The sequence below is a fragment of the Furipterus horrens genome, unplaced genomic scaffold, assembly GCF_987537825.1.
Source record: "Furipterus horrens unplaced genomic scaffold, mFurHor1.1.pri manual_scaffold_2, whole genome shotgun sequence".
Lineage (NCBI taxonomy): Eukaryota > Metazoa > Chordata > Mammalia > Chiroptera > Furipteridae > Furipterus > Furipterus horrens.
In genome coordinates, this window is record NW_028327172.1 from 42,755,908 (window position 1) to 42,774,126 (window position 18,219).

The 18,219-nt window shown below is 38.9% G+C and overlaps 2 protein-coding genes across 2 annotated transcripts; one reads left to right on the top strand and one right to left on the bottom strand.

The window, feature by feature from the left end:
- Positions 1-4,149: 4,149 nt before the first annotated feature.
- Positions 4,150-5,112, bottom strand: OR52D1 (olfactory receptor family 52 subfamily D member 1). The gene has a single exon (XM_090267707.1). It carries the CDS (start codon positions 5,101-5,103, stop codon positions 4,150-4,152), a length of 954 nt encoding a protein of 317 aa, XP_090123833.1. The 5' UTR covers positions 5,104-5,112.
- A 10,886-nt stretch (positions 5,113-15,998) lies between these two features.
- LOC150018315 (olfactory receptor 51I2-like) lies at positions 15,999-16,943 on the top strand. Its single transcript, XM_090267708.1, has one exon. It carries the CDS (start codon positions 15,999-16,001, stop codon positions 16,941-16,943), a length of 945 nt encoding a protein of 314 aa, XP_090123834.1.
- The last annotated feature ends 1,276 nt before the right edge of the window (positions 16,944-18,219 follow it).

The window sequence follows — 18,219 nt, forward strand, 5'->3', positions numbered from 1 at the left end:
CAGCTCTTTGATATTTTCTTCCCGGGCCAGGATCCTGCTCTTATGAGATCCACCCACACTACTTCAGAAGCTCCCTCTTCCCCTCCTATGTGGACTTTCTCCTTTTACGTTGAAAAATGCTTGACCCTGCTGCCTTATTGGTTACTGAACTTTATCTCTCCTTTTATATATGAATTTCTTGAAAGTGTCTGCCCTTCCAGGGATCATGTTTTGCCACCCTCCACAGTCTCTGACTTATCCCCAGTATGGAGCAGAGACTTTCTCAAAACTGTTTCTCATTCCTGATCTTCCCAAATTTTTCTATGGAATTTCATATACTAACCTTTCATTCTTCAAGCTGCTTCATTAAATTGATTTATTTTTTATCAATTATCTTATAGAGTGGCGCTTCCTGGGAGTATGTTACACCAATTCTTTTATTGATTCTTCAAAGAATTTGGTCATTTCTTTGGTTATTGTTCATATTTCTAATAATGTGATAGCCAAAGCTGAATTTATTCATACTTTCCACAGCTTACTAGCCTTCCCTTTGGGTGTCCCAGAGGAACCTCTGGCTCAACATGTCCAAATATAGCTCAGCATCTTTTCCTGACTCCCATTCCTACTTTAAATTCTGTAGTCCAATGTCTTAGAGAGTCATCAATACTTTTCCAATCCACCCATTATTTTCTGTACAGCTCTGCTTTATCAGTGAAGTGGCTCATGGCAGATGGAGCATGTGCCTTATTTGGTTTGTAATTCTCTGAAGGCCACACAGCTGGTGATCGGCAGAGATAAGTAAACCCACACTCTTTGATTCCAGAGTTTGTCCTTTTGGCTTTACACTGCCCCCGAGCCAGGATCAATTTGTTCTCATGAAGTCAGTGAGCAGAAAGTGTGGCCTGTGTGGCCATGGAACAGAGGAAGGGACAACGTAGGTTTCCCACATTTAGAAAGGAAAAACTCAGATAATAATCCAAATCACAGTGAAGAAATTGCCTATGCCTACTTATAATAACCACAAATAAAATCAAAATAAAATAATGTAGCAGTTAAGCAGGAGGCAGAAGGAGGTAGTAGGGACAGTTTCCTCAGGGCTCAGAGAAAAGGGTTTTTCTTTTTTAATCTTAGTACATTACAAGAAGGTGAATGAGTGTGTGTGTGTGTTTGTGTGTGTGTTTTGTAAGAGAGACATACAGACTGACTTGAAAGTGGTGGGGTGGATTCCAGTCCTGGGGATGAGCTATGATACTGGGGAGAACTCAGAAAGGTGGCTGCTCAGGACCTCATCAGAGCTGAACCACTCAAAATTTAGTTCAAAGCATCTCCCTCAGCACAAATGGAAAGACCTAGACTCAGGGCTACGAGAAACAAGAATATCTAACATAGTAGGATTCCATGGTTAGGCTTATTCTAAATTCTCCTTAGTTTGGTAATTGCACTGATTCCTATGAAAGTGTATGACTTGCAAAGTGCTCTAGCAGAAAGGTTGCTTAGGTCTAGCTGGGCCTGAAAAATTTGCGCATTCCTGATAATTGGTGACTTCTGTCTATCCTCAAAAGTCAGATTCCCTTTATGTGTGTTCTTAAGAATGGATGATACTGAACACTGGGTTGTGATCTGGAAAGTGTCACGTGGGAAAACATTGCTTTCTCCTATTAACCATTAGCCTCACTTTACTTCACCCTTGAGTTAAAAATGAAGATTCTTAACACAGACACACAGACGCAGAGAAACTTTCAGAGGTGTTGGATAGTTTAATACCTTGACTGTGGGGACAGCATCACAGGAGTATGCATGTGTCCAAACACATCTCGTATGTATTGTACATGTACAGTGTATATCAATTTTACCTCAATAAAGCTGTTAAAAACTGATTGATATTGATTCATCACTGCTTCAATAAATTCATAAAACTTGTAAGGGCTGCACATTTCTTCGGATCTTGGTCTGGCTTTGGAGGCCCCTAGGAATCTAATCTTACCCAGCTTTCTTGAGCTGTTCCAGCAATGCTCTCTGTTGGCTATTTCTGCACAGTTGTCCTGGCCCTCCTTCTCTTCCAGTTCTTGCTCTATCCCTTTGCTTTCTCCTCCGAGCTTCTCTGAGGCCACAGACATGAATGGTCCTGGCCCATGACAGTCCCCTGAGGGTGAACTTGCTTTTGCAGCTAGATATGGACTTTTCTATCACCAGAACTGACATTTCTCTTTTTGTCTCACCAAATGCAATCTAGAGTAAAGAACTCTTCTCTCTATACTGATCCATGTAGATGTGCCTTCATCTGATCGGCCCAATGTAATATAAAGTAAAAAAAATCTAATTGTTTGAACGTCCACCATGTCCCAGACACTATGTTTCACATATATTGCCATTATTCATCACAATAACACAATGAAGACATTGTTCATTAATACAACAAAAAATAGGATATGTACCAATATGGTCTGTAATATTTTACATATTATTTATTGAGAGAATATTAGCATTATGTAAGAAACAGATAAGAAGCCTACTTTTACAAGAAACTAATGAACAACAAAAACAAATGAGCAAAATTGAACCAGAGGCATGTAAACAAGGAGCAGACTAACAATGTCCAGGGAGGAGGGGGAAGAGAGAGATGGGGGTAAGTAGGGGAAGGGTCTAGTCAAGGAACTAGTATAAATGACCCATGGACATGGACAACAGGATGGGGATTGACTGTGGGAGAAGGGGTTGGGCAGAATGGGGTGGGGGGAGCAGTGGGGGAAAAAGTGGGACAACTGTAATAGAAAAACAATAAATAAATAAAAAGATGCTTACTTTGATGAAGTTTAAAAATGCTAATGAATTAATCAAGAAAAATAGATAAACAAGATAGATTATTTTAGGTCACACAAATATAATAAAAACATAGCATACTTTTATGCATTTAAAGATTTTTTTTAACCAAATACTATCAACTACTACAAATTTTTATGGAGTGATTGATTTATGTCAAGTACTAAGGTTGGGGCTTATTAAGTGGTATGTCCTAGTTTATGCAGCTGTTAGTAGATAAGGAAGACAAGATTTTAGCTCAAGTGTATCTGGATCCACACATTACATTTCTTTCCATATAAAGCACTGGGTAGTATATGAGACATTGTCCATACAGATGCATAACTCTAGGACTATTAGCCTCTCTGAATCACAGGCTCTTAATTTAAAATGCAGATAATAACAACCAAATTTTTGAGCCACTGGGAGGAGTATCTGTGGACTTACTTGTGTATTTTAGAACTGAGGTTATTAAGGTAATAAATAAATTTTTAAAAGGCACTTGGATTCTGAGGCATCTCCCCTGAATCCTTAAGAAATCCTTAGCCTTTATGGCTAAGAAGAAAGGGATCTCAAAATGGAAGACCAGAGAGGTGGAGTAAATGTAGTTTTAAAGAGCATTATCACATTATTAGCCTTGTCTAAATATTTCTGAGTTGTTATATAGTTATCACAACAACCCTGTGAAGTGATATAATATAAAACAGTCCTAAATAAATTTTAACTTGGTTAATAATATTTAAAGATGTTATACAATTTTCTCATCTTATTTTATTGAGCATGTTACATGTTAGGTATCATCTTAAGTTTTTATATCCACTAGTTTATTTATTCCTCACTACAACATTAAGATTTAGATATTGTCATTATCCTCCACTAAACAGTTTGTCAAACTGAGGCATAAAAAGATTTAACAAGATGCTCAAGGTCACAAAATTCAGAAGTCAGGAAACCAGATTCAAATCTAATTCTTTGACTTTAGCTCTTGAGTGCTTAATCACTCAGAGTATTGCAACTCAGATGCAATTTACTTCAAATGTTCTTTTTTTTCTACTTGAACTCACACTAGAATATCCCCACCATGAAATCCAAAATTTTTTCACAACAGCAACTGACCTACTCTTTAATAAATCGTAGATACTTCTGAGACAAAGTTAAAAATATTATCACCTTTTTGACTATTCAGAGTTGCTTAAGAAGCCCCCCACCCCAAAGGTATTTCAATGTGATCATTGATATCTCCAATTTATTTGGTTTTTTATTTCTTTCTGGAGTTTTCTCCCATGTAAACACATTCCCCTCATATCATAGGTCTCCATCCATGTAAGTGCATCTAATTTTTTCTTCTCATTTCCAACCTCTACTCAGAATTCATGTTGAAATCTTCAAGTGAAGTAATCTTAGAAGTCGACTCCGAATCTCCTTGGTCCGAGCTCCATAGATGACTGGGTTGAGCACAGGAGGCACCAGCACATAGAGATTAGCCAGAAAGATGTGCACATGCTTGGGTACTTTGTGTTGGCCAAAACGGTGGGTTAGGAATGAGAAAAAAGCAGGAATGTAGAAGACCAGGATGACCCCAAGGTGGGAGCCACAGGTACTCAGAGCCTTGTGCTGGGCATCGCGGGAGGGAAGACGAAAGACAGCACGAAGGATAAAACCATAGGAGATAGTAATGAGAATAGAATCCAGGCCCATGGCCAGCAGGGCCACAGTCAGCCCATAAACGATATTGACAGTGATGTTGGCACAGGCCAGTCGAGCAATGCCCATGTGCTCACAGTATGTGTGTGCCATGACATGGTGCTGACAGTAGGGCAGTCGCCTCAGTAAAAAGATGAAGGGGGAGACAATGGCCACACTACGGAATATCCCAATAAGGCCAATTTTGCCTATGACTGTATGGTTGAGGATGACTGTGTATCTCAGTGGGTTGCAGATAGCCACATAGCGATCAAAGGCCATGGCAAGAAGGATTGAGGACTCCAAAGCATAGATAGAATGGACAAAAAACATCTGGGCCAGGCAGCCACCAAAGGAAATCTCACCAGCCTGGAGCCACAAAATGGCCAACATCTTGGGCACAGTGGTGGAGCTGAGAGCCAGGTCAGAGAGCGAGAGAAGGCAAAGGAAAAGGTACATGGGTGCATGAAGTACGTTGTCTATGGCAATGACCAAGATGAGGGCAGCATTCCCAGCCAGTGCTACCAAATACATGGCACAAAAGGGGATGGCAATCCAGATGTGGGCCCACTCCAGCCCAGGGATCCCCGTCAAGAAGAGAGTGGCTGGGAGACTGTCATCGCTAATGTTGGAAGTTGACATTCTGCCTGGCAAATAAAAGACTACCCGAGAGGTACTAGTAGAGCTGTCCTGTAACATTAGGTATTTGATTCATTCACATAAAATGATGAGCTTTTCTGTTAATAACCTATTTTGGACTGAGAAAAATATTTGTTATTAAAATGTTCCAGAATCTCAAAAAATACTGTTACATATAAAACATTTTTGTCATCTGCCATGTTCTATGTTCTAAGTACCAAGCTAAGAATTTCAAGATTTTTTCTGTGTAATTCTTCCAGACTTATCTCCCACCACATCCTGCACATGACTCACTTCCTTTTGTCCACATACATCTAGAAAAATTTCTTGCCTCTGTTTTTTGAGTTTATGCTATTTTATTTGCCCAAAGAGTTTTTTTCTTTTCTTTTTTTGTTAACCTCTCTAGTTTAAAATTTTTTAGGCAGTGTCTCTGCCTTCCAGAAACCTTCCCTCTCTAATCTAGTCCTTAGTCATCTATATTTTTTATTCATCTATTACTTTGAAAAAGTCTATTGAGCTGGGAACCATGTCTTTATACAGTTGCAACACCCACACAACATGGCTATACCTGTACCTAGAAATTTTGGTCAGTATTCACTAAAGGACTCATTCTGATAACTCTTAGTAGCATATTGTTGACATCTTGCCTTAATGTCATAATGTTTCACTGACTTAATCTGTGTGTGTAACATATCTGTCCAGATAAACATCAAATGCCCCATTTTTATATCTCACCTGAAGTGCTTAGACAACCTGAATACACTCAAATGCTTCATGATTAAATAACTACAGTGTTTTGAGCATACAGGAGGGAACCCTGAAAGAAAGACAGACATGCTAGCTGGAAAAACAGCACTGCTAACTACGGTAAAACCAGTTCAATGTACTGTATGCCCAAGAGTAAAATGGATGGATTAATGGCCTGATCACAATGTCAATTGATAATGGAGGCAGATTGAGGGAGTGGAGTGTCCTAGAGTTCACGAACAATAGACATCCTGAAAGAGTGAATGATATTTTGCTGTAGAGAGCTAGTATTATGTACATCCCCACCCCCAGTAATGTTATATATCTGAAAGAATCCTTTGTAGGATGCCTGGAATCCTGAATTTTAGTCCTGATTCTATCATAGGAGTATTATTCAACCTAGGGAAATTCTTTCCCTTTTCTAGGAAGTCTCAATTTATAAAAAGAAACAAATTGGTAATTACAATAGTCACAGAGATGTAAATTACAGTATGGGGAATATAGTCAGTAATATCATAATAACTATGCATGGGGCCAGGAGAGTACTAGAAATATCAGGAAGACCACTCTGTAAAATTCATGATTGTCTAACCACTATGCTGTACATCTGAAATTAATATAGAATATTGAATCTAAACTGTAATTGCAAAAGAAACAGAAAAAGAAAAACAATAATTCTGGAATTCTAGTCTTGCTTGTATACCATTCATTATTTAGCATTGTTAAGTCTCATGACCTTTTTTGAGACTCAGTTTTCTCCTTTCTAAATTGAGAATGACAACACCTGGCTTATTTATCTCACACAGTTTTTGTGGTTAAGAAACAGTGAGGTATATGGAATTAAAAAGTGTGAACACCAACAACAATGTCCTCCCCATTTTTATCTCATAACTGCATATGGGAGTAACACAGAATATAATAATCATACTCACCTCTGTCTTGTCAAGATGAAGTCGTTGTCCAGAGAAGTGAACTGATACAATCCAGGTCACAAAGCCTGTTACTGTCAGAACTAAAATTAGGTCTCAGGTCTCCTGATTTAACATTTGGTGTTTCTGTTTCACCTACTATCCATTTATATGGCCAACATTTAATTCCTATCTTTTTAAAGCAAAGGCACTCTAATATCAGTAGCAAATGCTGCAATCACATTACTCATCTGGATTCCAAAGGGTCAGATAAAAGTGGGGAGCCCCTCTGATTTGTTCAGAGACTTTCACTAATGGCCCCAGCCACTAAAAGAAAGAAGCTTGGGTGGTGGAGAAAAAAGGGTTGGAGTCTCTAACATCTGCTCTTTTCATTTTTCTCTAGCCATTCTTACCTTCAACAGAAGATTTCAAATGGTTATTATAAGGAGACTGCTACTCTGTGAACATCTGTGAATGTGAGAACCAGAAAGATTAGGCACAACTAGTTTGCTTTCCAGGAAAATTAATGGGGAGAAGACCGAGCTGAAGCTTCACTCTGGGTGGAATATGGCATCCTCCCAAATCTGTCTCACTCAGCAGTGTCTCTGGGTCACTCTGATGGTTAAGTTTCTCAGCTCTCCCTCAGAGACTTAGACTTCAGTAAATGAACTCTGAGTTCTTTCTTTCAACAAAGATTTTTGAGGAATCTGCTTTCAAGTGAGTGATGTGTGCTTACAAGTTGAGCATGCTGAGGCTAGAGCCCTGTGGCCCATGTCATATGTGAGTGTGAGGCTATTTGGGAAGGTATATGATGAAGTAGGAGCTTGTACAGGTGCTATATATCTGAATGCAATGGCTTGTTTAGGGATGTGAAAACCGTGTTTTTGTGCAGGTTGTATAAGTGTGATTTGAAAGATAATGGTGTCTGAGTGTTGATATGTGTGGATTGAAATGGGGTGTGGGTTGAAATATGTAATCTGTCCTCAGTTTTGTGAGCCCAGTGGGTGTCTTCAGTTTAGCCCTAGGTTCCAGCCTCATCTGGTCAAGGGGCTTAGTAAGTGAGGTTATTTATTGACTCTTTGTGACAGTCAGGTGGGAAAACCCAGGGTGCTTGCTCTGGGGATTTGAGCCATGGTGCTCATTTGTAAGGAGAGAATAAGGAAGGGGTGAAAAGGGGAGAAAGAAATGAGGAAAAGAAGCTTTCCCTAGAGAATTTTCTTTTTCTTTTTAAAAAATTATTTGTTTATTAATTTTTTATTTTATTTTTTGGTTTTTCAATTACAGTTGTCCCATTTTTTCCCCCATTTCTCTCCCCCACCCAGCCCATCCCTTCTCCCACAATCATATCCCTCCCCATTGTCCATGTCCATGAGTCATCCATACATGTTCTTTGACTAAACCCTTCCCTTACTTATCCCCCTTCTCTCCCTCCCTCCTCCCCCCTATTGACTGCTATTCTGCTCTTTGTCCTATTTAGTTCGTTTGTTTGTGTTGTTCTTTAGTTTCCTGTATTAGGTGATATCATATGGTATTTTTCTTTCTTTGCCTGGCTTATTTCACTAAGCATAATTCTCTCTAGTTCCATCCATGTTGTTGCAAATGGCAGGAGTTCCTTCTTTCTTTCTGCTACATAGTATTCCATTGTGTAAATGTACCACGGTTTTTTGATCCACTCATCTACAGGTGGGCACTTAGGCTGTTTCCAGCACTTAGCTATTGTAAACAGGGCTGCTATGAACATAGGGGTGCATAAGTTCTTTTGAAAGTGGAAATAAAATCTAGTAATTTTTGTTTCTCTTCCCTGCTCTTCTCTTACCCTTTCTCCCTCTTTCCTCCTTAATGCTATGCATCTCACTGAATTTTTATACATCATGGGTTCATGGTATTCTGTGTTCATGGGACATTACTAATATTACATGCAAAGAGGGTGGGAAGAAATGGCAGTGGACATTTTTATGCTCCATCGTCCAATTAGAATTCATTTCACAGAATGTAAAGTCACAATTAATTATTAAGAATTCCAAGAGCATGGAAGTAGAACAATGAAGGAAACACAGGACACTTCTGAGTATAGGCCTTATGCTACTGCCCAGGTCTCATGCCCACAAAGCTAGCCCTGGGAGTGAATAACATCAGTCCTCTGGCAAACACCTTTGTATTTGACATTAGCCATACATCAAGCCTTTGAACCAAGGATTCTTCCATCAAAGCCTTCAAAGTACTATACTCTTTTCCCTTGTACATACAGTAGTTCTCTCCTTTATTTTTAGGGGATATGTTCCAAGAACCCCGTTGATGCCTGAAACCATGGATAGTACCAAACACTATACTATATTTTCCCCTATACATAATGCCTGTAATAAAGCTTAAGCTACTCCTGAGCTTTGGAGCCATTGTGAAGTAAAATAAGGGTTACCTGAACACAAGCACTGTGATAGCGCAGCAGTTAACCTGATAAGTGAGGTGGCTCTGAGTGACCAATGAGCAGGTAGTGTATACAGTGTGTATATGCTGAACAAAGGGATAATTCAGGCCCCCTGTGGAATGGTGCAATATTTTGTCAGAATGGTATGCAACTTAAACTTATAAGTTGTTTATTTTGAAATTTTCCATTTAACAATTTCAGACTGCAGTTGACCAGAGGTAACTGAAACCACAGGAACCGAAAACACAGATAAAGGGAACCACTGTATCTATCTTCTCTCATATTAATTCAAACCCATGGTCTTAAAAATTTTTGCCTGTGTACTTTGTAAAATAATTTTGAAATAACATATGGTCCCTCAAAAACACTGACATTTAAAAATTGTCATTTAGCCCTGGCTGGGTAGCTCAGCTGGTTAGAGCATCCCCTCTACACACCAAGGCTGTGAGTTTGATCCCTGGTGGTCAAGGCACACACAAAAATCAACTGATGGATGCATAAATAAGTGGAACAACAAATTGATGTCTCTGGCTCTCTCTCTCACTTCAAGAAATAAATTAAAATACATTAAAATTGGCATTTACTATCTAAATAGTGGAAGAGGATATAATATTTAATCTATTGCAAATACTAATGTTTAAAAATAAAACCGCCACCTAAGTTTTTTAATTGTATTCTATAGAGCTTTTTTTTTAGAGTGATGAAAATGTTCTAAAATTAGATATTGATGATGGCTACACAATTTATAAATATACTAAAAACCATTGAGTTTTACACTTAATTGAATTTTATGGTATGTGAGTTACATATTAATAGCAAAAATTTAAAAAATAATAGAATTATGTAATGATTGAAAATTAAAGTCTGTGACACTATAAATGAAGCTGATGCAAGCCCTGGGTCTGACTAGGGGACAGAGGAGAGGATCAGGTTTGTCTCCCAGATCTTAGGTGGTGGCCTTAGGAGAAAGTTGTAAGTTTCCAGTCACAAAGATAAGAGAGACTGATGTTAGTTTTTTCTCCTCCTCTCCTTCTTTTCTTCTCCTTCTCTTCTTCTCCTTCTTCTCCTTCTTTTCTGATAGAGGTTGCAAAAGGAGAGGTAAAGACAGAGAGACAATCACATAAGAAAGAAAGGATAAGCAGAAGGAAAAGATAGGAATGGTCATGATTAACAGATAGATGAGGCATGCTCCAGGGTCTTTGTTGGATAAAAATTATTAGTTCTTCTGGAAAAGTTAAGTGAATAAATGAATGGTCTACATTTGAATACAGCTCTGCCACTCAGTGGCATTATAACTTTGAAACTAATTTGACCTTCTGAGCACTTATTTTTCTCATCTGTAAAATAAATTGAGAGACAATGCCCACAAGATTTTAATGAAGTTGAGGGAACATTGTGAACACTGAGTGCTATTGATAATTATATTTCTATCACCTTCAACTCTAGCCAACCTCACATTTAGGCTTCTGAAAGTCCCCTAAGAAGCAGCCCCTGCAGTGGGGAAAAGAAACCTTGAACATAAAGGTCAAGAAGAATGAATTATATTCCTGGTTTACCATTTATTAGCACTGGAATCCTTGGCACTCACATCCCTTACCTGCCAGAGGTTTCTTAGGACCCATCCTCATCGTCGTCGGCAGCCGTCCGTCTCAAGAGACGATGGTGTAGCTTCTTAAGAGTCTATCTGCACCGCCGAGAATGGCTGTGCAGTCCGACTCGGGAGTGACACGGTATCTGTCTCCTCCCGTGTTGAATCGACATCTTACGATGACACTGGAGTGTCCTCTCCAGTGAAGCTGAAGCTACAGAGCCTGGGCGGGGTGATATGGAGGGTCTGCTGTTGCCCATGCAGCAGACCCCCCCTCTCTTCGCAGCTGAAGGGTCCAAGGGAAAGACGGAGTCAATACAGCTTGGCTTCAGGTGCGCCGCAGGAGTTGCCGGTGTTGACTACAACGTCAAACCGCCTTAGGGACTCCGGCTCCGGATTTTCTGTCGGGGTTTACTCCCTTAGCCTTTCCCCTGAAGAGGTATGCCGCAAGGCAGCGGAGGTTTTTTGGAGTCAGAGTTTTCCTTCTCTGATGTGCCCTGACTGGAAGATCGAACCAGCGACACTTAGCTCGCAGGCCGACGCTCAATCCACTGAGCCAAACCAGCCAGGGCTACCCATCCTCAGGAGCCAGAAAAAATAGTATAGAGGAAGGTAGGCTTTGCTCAGGTGGAAGGAGAGGAGAGGAAGTATTGCCTTGACCTTCAAATAGGTCTCAATCACTCATGGGAATAGATAGGAAGAAGCATCCACTAGGATCCCACTGTGAGGAGCTAAATCCCAACGGGATTTGACTGGGGGGTATTATGGCTTATGATAGCCCCTCCACTGATTAGAGGGGAGCAGTCTTGGAGGACTGAGCCATTAACCTGTGAGATCTAATGCTATCTCTGGATAGGTAGTGTCAGAATTTATTTGAATTTTAGGACACCCAGCTAGTGTCCAGGAGTGTGGGGAAACTAACCTCCCACCATCCTTCTAAAGCACACATTGGGGAATTGATATCAATCCTTCAGGGTGCTTAGCAAAGTGTATGGCACAAGGAAGTTTCTCTACAAACCTTTGGAAAAGGAGAAAAAAGTCTTGCATTTAAATAAAAAAAAACATGGTATCCAATTAATAAAAAATATCTTCCTAAAATAAAGTATGAAAAAGAAAGGCCCTCAGCAAACAAACATGGAAGATAGGAAAGAAAAAAAAAAGGAAAAAATACATGATTTAGGAAACAGGGTACCAACCCAGAAAGCAATAGAACAAATTCTTGATGCCAGCTGTGTGAAGAGCTGGGAAGCAACTGATGCAGAAGGAAGCAAGAGAATGAGGCTTCAGGGAGAAGTTACCAAGGAAATTAAAAAGCATTTAGGGAAATGCATACATACATGGAGCCACTGTGTTTCCCTAGGAGTCTCCTGAACGAGAATATTAATTGTTAAACTTATTCATCTACACATTCATTCTCATGATTAAAATTGTATCTAATGTTGAGTGAAAGGCTTGATTTATAGTCATTTTGTTAACATATACCTTACATCATGGATCTTTCGGGTGGGGATTGTGACCTTGTAATAAGTGAAATGAGCTTTTTTTTTTTTTTTTTTTTTTCATAAGGAAAAGCTTAAAGAGGTCAACTTACGACAAAGAAACAATAGAGATAAAATTCAGATAAATCTGTGTGTATTGATCAAGGCTTGAGTGATTTCCTGCCTTTCCCATGACAGCGAGTGTGATTGTGAGAAGCTCTAGGAGTGTATTAGGTAATGCACTGAATCCTACTGCATCTTCAGCTGGGTTAGTCTCAGACAAGTATTAGGTATGTGAAGTTCTTTCTAAACCTAACTTCTTTTATTATTCTTCCTTATCTGGTTCAAATAGGTGTCTCCTGTTACTAATCACTGTTCCTTTCAGCTATATCTGTTAGTGTTTTCCGAGAAGTGAGTTAAAACTATTCAAGAATTTATTCTTATTTTGTTGTACACTTAGGTCAATATTCATTCCCAATTATTTTACTTTCAGGACCCAATGTTTGATATTGAAACACAATTTTTACCACCTATTATGTGCTATATAGCAGCCAATAGATGAAATGCTTTGCATGCCAGAGGTTGTTTAATCATCCCAATCATTCTAGGATGTAAGAGTGATTATGACTTATCTTGCAAGTGAAGCAATGAAACTGTGCACGAGTTAGAAACTTTCTCAAGGCAAATGGAATATTCTAGACTCAAGCTTAGGTCCATATGGCTCAAAACTTTACCAGCTAATCCTTATTACTGATGTTGCCTCCCAAATAGGTGTTCAATAAACATTTGTAAAGAAGGCAGCATACCGCGGTGCTCACAACACCTTCTTAAGCAGGGCAAATATTTTCTATAACTGAGTGGTAATTATACTGTGTGTGTGGTCAGCCACAGTGTCCTAGTGCTTCTTACTGTGCTTGGGGTCGATTTCATGGACGATCCAGATGGGAATTTCACATGTTCTAATAACTCCAGATGAAATTAATTTATATATGGTGTAAGTGCTCTTCATAGGATTCTTGTGGATATCGATTATAATTGTATAGTAAAAAAAATTTTTAAAGTCATAAGCTAAGTTAGGAAACCTAGGTTTAAAATATTCTGGCATTGACAAGCTATATAAATTTGAGATGCCTCTTTTTCTTTCTAGGCTTTAATGATCTGTTATCTAAAATGAGGGACTACATAGAATATTCTTGGAGGACCAGTTCTGATCTTTTCTACTCCTGCATGCAAACAATGAAATGCTAGCTTAGAGAGGTGTAGAGCACTGTGAATACTCCATATCCCCAGTAGTCCATGAGCTCCTGATCTGCTATGAGCTCCTGAGCTGTTATAAACTCAAGGGATTTCCTGGAGACAGCTTTATATTGCTCAGGCCAGGCAGTTGGCAGAGGTAATCTGTGACTGTGGGCAGGGCATGCAGGACCTCCACTATTGTTCTCTCTTTCTCTGAACCTTCGATGCATGGAGCTGTTGCAAGTAGGTAAATTAAGGTGTCAGACACTTTAGGCTCAGGTCTAAGGCAGTCTGCTTGTAGTTTAAAAATCCTGACTGTTAGAACATGACAATATGAAGGAGAAAGTGCTGCCCCTAATCTGTCAGGTTTTTTTTTTCTGCATACTTTCTTTAACTTTTATCACTTCCCAGTTCTATATTTTCTATCTGTTGCTCATTTGCTGAAATTCTGCCATGCTTTCTGCTTATTTCTCCAGCAGAGACACCATATTAGGTTACCCTTTGGATATAGATGCCTTGGTGTGAATAAGCACTCCCACACTTTTCTCAGAATAATCTGGTATGAAGGGGAATATAAACAGACACTGGATGCTTTGGAAGTCACATGGCAGCAGGACCTTACTTAGTGCTTAAACACTCCAAATTAGAGGGTGTCTGCATATTGCACACAGAGGCAAACAAAAAATTTTAGGAAGTGTTTTTAGGTAGGAAAAGCAAAGAGGTCTTAAGAATATAAAATAAACAACAACAACAACAAAAATTGCACCCTGAGAAGAAAGGACAGAGAAGGAGCAAAGATGAAGGAGCAAAGGCAAATGTAGGACAGGCTTTAGAACTCAGAGTGCAGTCTTTGTATGTAAGAGTTTTCACAGCTGTCTACCTTTGGAGCTATACAATCTCTATAGCTTAGTTTCTTAGCATCTCCAATTCACAACATATACAGTCAAAACCCAGAAGGGATCTGTGACTTAGTATATTTCCTGTTCAAGACCCTGCACTAAGCATGGCTGGGAATGAAACAAAAAGAAGAGTCAGGGTTGACTTCTTGCACCCTGTGAGTGAGTAGAAAATATAGGACTCCCACAGCTATAATGCAGGGCAAGGAGAGAAACAGGTACAGAAGGGGATGCAAACCTGTAGTTGTGAGAATGATGGGTGAGAATTTACCTCTGCTGGCAATGACAAATCAAGCATTCACCAAGGAGAGCATCATTGATCCTGGGCCTGGAGGATGGTGTGAATGGGTATGCACATTCTGGGAAACTTCTGTGAATTGAGGAACTGTGGTTCATAGTTGGATAATAGCAAATAGACTTATCTGGGTATCCTGCAGTACAAGGAAGAAATTTTTGAGACATCAGGCCAGAAATATTGATTTAGTGCTGCCCAGAGAGGGCCTTCAATTCTAGGCTAGTGAGTTTGGATTTGATCCCTTGGCAATGAGGGAATATGCAAGATTCCTAATCAGAATGATGCCATTTTAAAATTTGTCTTCAAAGATATTAGTTCTACTCCAGAATAGAAAATGAAATAGAGAGATGCACGAGATTTATTATGCGGCTGTTATTATAGTACAATAATGTAATTTCTTGGATCTGAGTTATGAGGTGCAGGTCAAAGCAAATGAAGAAAAATGCTTACAGAGCCAGTATTTTTATCAGTTGTTACTGGGTTTAATGTAGAACATAAAGGAAAGAGTTGGTGATCTTCAACACAATGATGCTATTATTTAAAGAGATGAAGAACACAGATGAGAAGTAATTCCATGCTATAAGAAAATGAATTTAAATACTTATTAATTAGTCATTAATTATAAATACTTTGTTACATATTAAATGATTATTCAGTTCTAAAATAAATTATTTTAAAAGATTTTCAACAAATTAAGTTATTCAGGGAGAAAAGTAATGCTGTAAGATAAACAGGATAATAAAATGATGAGTGGAAATATGGAAGCCAAATGCATTTGATAAATGTCTGTAAGGTTATCTCTATGTATGGATAGCTTTCTCTCCATTCATCTTCTGTCTGGACAAATGTTTGGAAGAACTGAGAGGCTACAAACGAATAGAAAAGCTGGGGAGTCCTAATAAGGTCAGTAACATAAGAGAATGGAAAGAGGAAAATTTTATGATTCAGTGAATAAGTGGAATACCCAGGAAGAGGCAGAATGGTTTTGCCATAGATCTTGACCCAAGTGATGCCTCTAGATTGATAAAGACTTCATAGCTTTAAGTGTGAGAAAAAGCCAAGTGGCAACAGGGACAAGTGTAAAGAAAGGCAATATAATCTCTTTAGCCAGCTAGAAAAACTGAGAAAACTCAGACAATTTCAGAAATGCTGGTGACAATGAGAAACGAATGAGTGATTTGGTGAACAAAATGGACTAATGCCATAAAGGGAAGGGCTGGGTAGTATATGAAAATATTAAAATATTAGTTCTAGAGCATTGATAAAACTCTATGTTCATCTTCTTTACAGAATAGCAGTCAGAGAATTTAAAAAATTGTTCCAGCATGAGAGGCAACCCCAACAACGTTTCAGAGTTGCCTCCTTTCACCCTGACAGGTCTCCCAGGGCTGGAGACCTCCCAACACTGGATGTTTCTGCTCCTTGGTACTCTCTACATTATCTCCATTGTGGGAAATGCCCTTATCCTTTTTATTATCAAGGAGAAGCAGAGCTTGCATCAGCCTATGTACTACTTCCTCTCCCTGCTGTCAGTTAATGACTTGGGTGTGTCTTTTTCCACGTTGCCAACAGTGCTGGCCACGTTTTGCTTTCACTTAAGGAAGATCAGCTTTGATTCTTGCATGGCACAAATGTTCTTTATACACCTCTTCTCCTTCACAGAATCTGGGATTCTGCTGGTTATGAGCTTTGACCGCTATGTGGCCATCTGTAATCCATTGCGCTATGCCACAGTGCTCACTGATGCCCGTGTGGCACGCATGGGCATATCTGTTGTTATTCGCAGTTTCTGCATGGTTTTCCCATTGCCTTTCCTCCTGAAGAGGTTGCCTTTCTGCAAGGACAATGTACTCTCCCATGCATATTGCCTGCATCCAGATCTGATCCGCCTGCCCTGTGGCGACATCACCATCAATAATATTTTTGGCCTATTCATTGTCATCTCTACCTTTGGTTTGGACTCTGCACTCATTCTCCTCTCTTATATTCTCATACTACGCTCTGTACTTGCCATTGCCTCTTGGGAGGAACGGTTAAAGTCACTCAACACATGTGTGTCACACATGTGTGCTGTGCTCGTCTTCTATGTGCCCATGGTTGGTGTGTCCATGGCAGCTCGTTATGGGAGACATGCTCCACAGTATGTGCACACACTCATGTCCCTCATTTATCTCTTTGTTCCTCCAATGCTCAACCCTGTTATCTACTCAATCAAAACGAAAGAGATTCGATCAAGGCTTTTCAAAATACTACAGGGAACCAAGTTTTAAGCAGGAATTGTGGTCAAAGAACAAGACTCAGAGAATATTTACTGTTACTCAACAAATTTCAGTTTTCCAGACCCATTTTGTCAAGACTTTTTAAATTCTCTTTTGAGCACTAACGTACTATTAAGATTTCTGCCATCTGATGTTTAATGATATCCTGGCACTAGTTAACATTCCAGTCAACATGTTTTGGCAAGGCAAACCGGGTCATAATTTAGCAAAAAAGCATTTGCTTAATTTTTCTCCTTTTTAATTCAAAAATGTACATCCTCAGAGTCAGTCCCCAAACCTTTCATGATGTGTTTTTATCATCATTGTTTAAAGTGAATCATCACAAAGAAAACGACTTATTACTATGGAAGTAGTGCTACAATGGGTGAAGGATTCTTTTCCCTAGTATTTGGCAGATGCGCTATTCTACATTCCCACCAACTGAATGTAGGGCCCAGATCCCTCCACATCCCTGCCAACACTTGTTGCCTTTTGTTTTCTTGATAAATCATCATCTTGACCAATGTGGACTGATTTTTTTGAGGTTTTGATATGCATTTTCTTGAGACATTGAATATTTTTCATGTACCTGTTTGTCATTTGTGTGTCTTCTTTGGAAAATGGCTATTAAAATCCTTAACTCGTTTTAAAATCAAGTTATTTGTTCTTGTGCTTTCGAATTATAAAAAGTTTCTTATATATTTTTCATATTAAACGCTTATCAGGTATAAGGTTTGCAAATATTTTCTTCCATTTCATAGGTTGCCTTTATTCTATATTGATTGTTTTCTTTGTTGTTCATAAGCCTTTTAGTTTGATATAGTCTCACTGGTTTAATTTTGTTTTTGTTGACTGCTTTTGGTGTCATAATCATATGATGCATCAATCTCACTTTTGGGTATCTAGCCAAAATAAATGAAATAGGATCTCAAAGAACTTTCAGTACTTCCATATTTAATATAGCACTAGTCACAAAATTCAAAATGTGGAAAAACCTAAATGTTTACCAGCCAATAAACAGATAAATAAAATGTGGTATATACATACAATGGAATACTAACTAGTCTAGTCTTTAAAAGAAAATTCTGCAATATGCAATAACATGGATGACCTTGAGGATATCATGCTGAGTGAAATAATCCAGTCACAGAAAGACAAATATTGTGAACTAGACAAATTATGAGAAGCTAGAAAAAAAAAGTCAAATTAATAAAATTAAAGAGTGAAATGATGGTTATCAGTGTCTGGGGAAGGGGGAAATGAGGAGTTACCAACCAGTGGGCATAAA

Bases quoted from the DNA above. Each gene is read 5' to 3' on its own strand.
- OR52D1 (XM_090267707.1), bottom strand. From the start codon at position 5,103: ATGTCAACTTCCAACATTAGCGATGACAGTCTCCCAGCCACTCTCTTC.
- LOC150018315 (XM_090267708.1), top strand. From the start codon at position 15,999: ATGAGAGGCAACCCCAACAACGTTTCAGAGTTGCCTCCTTTCACCCTG.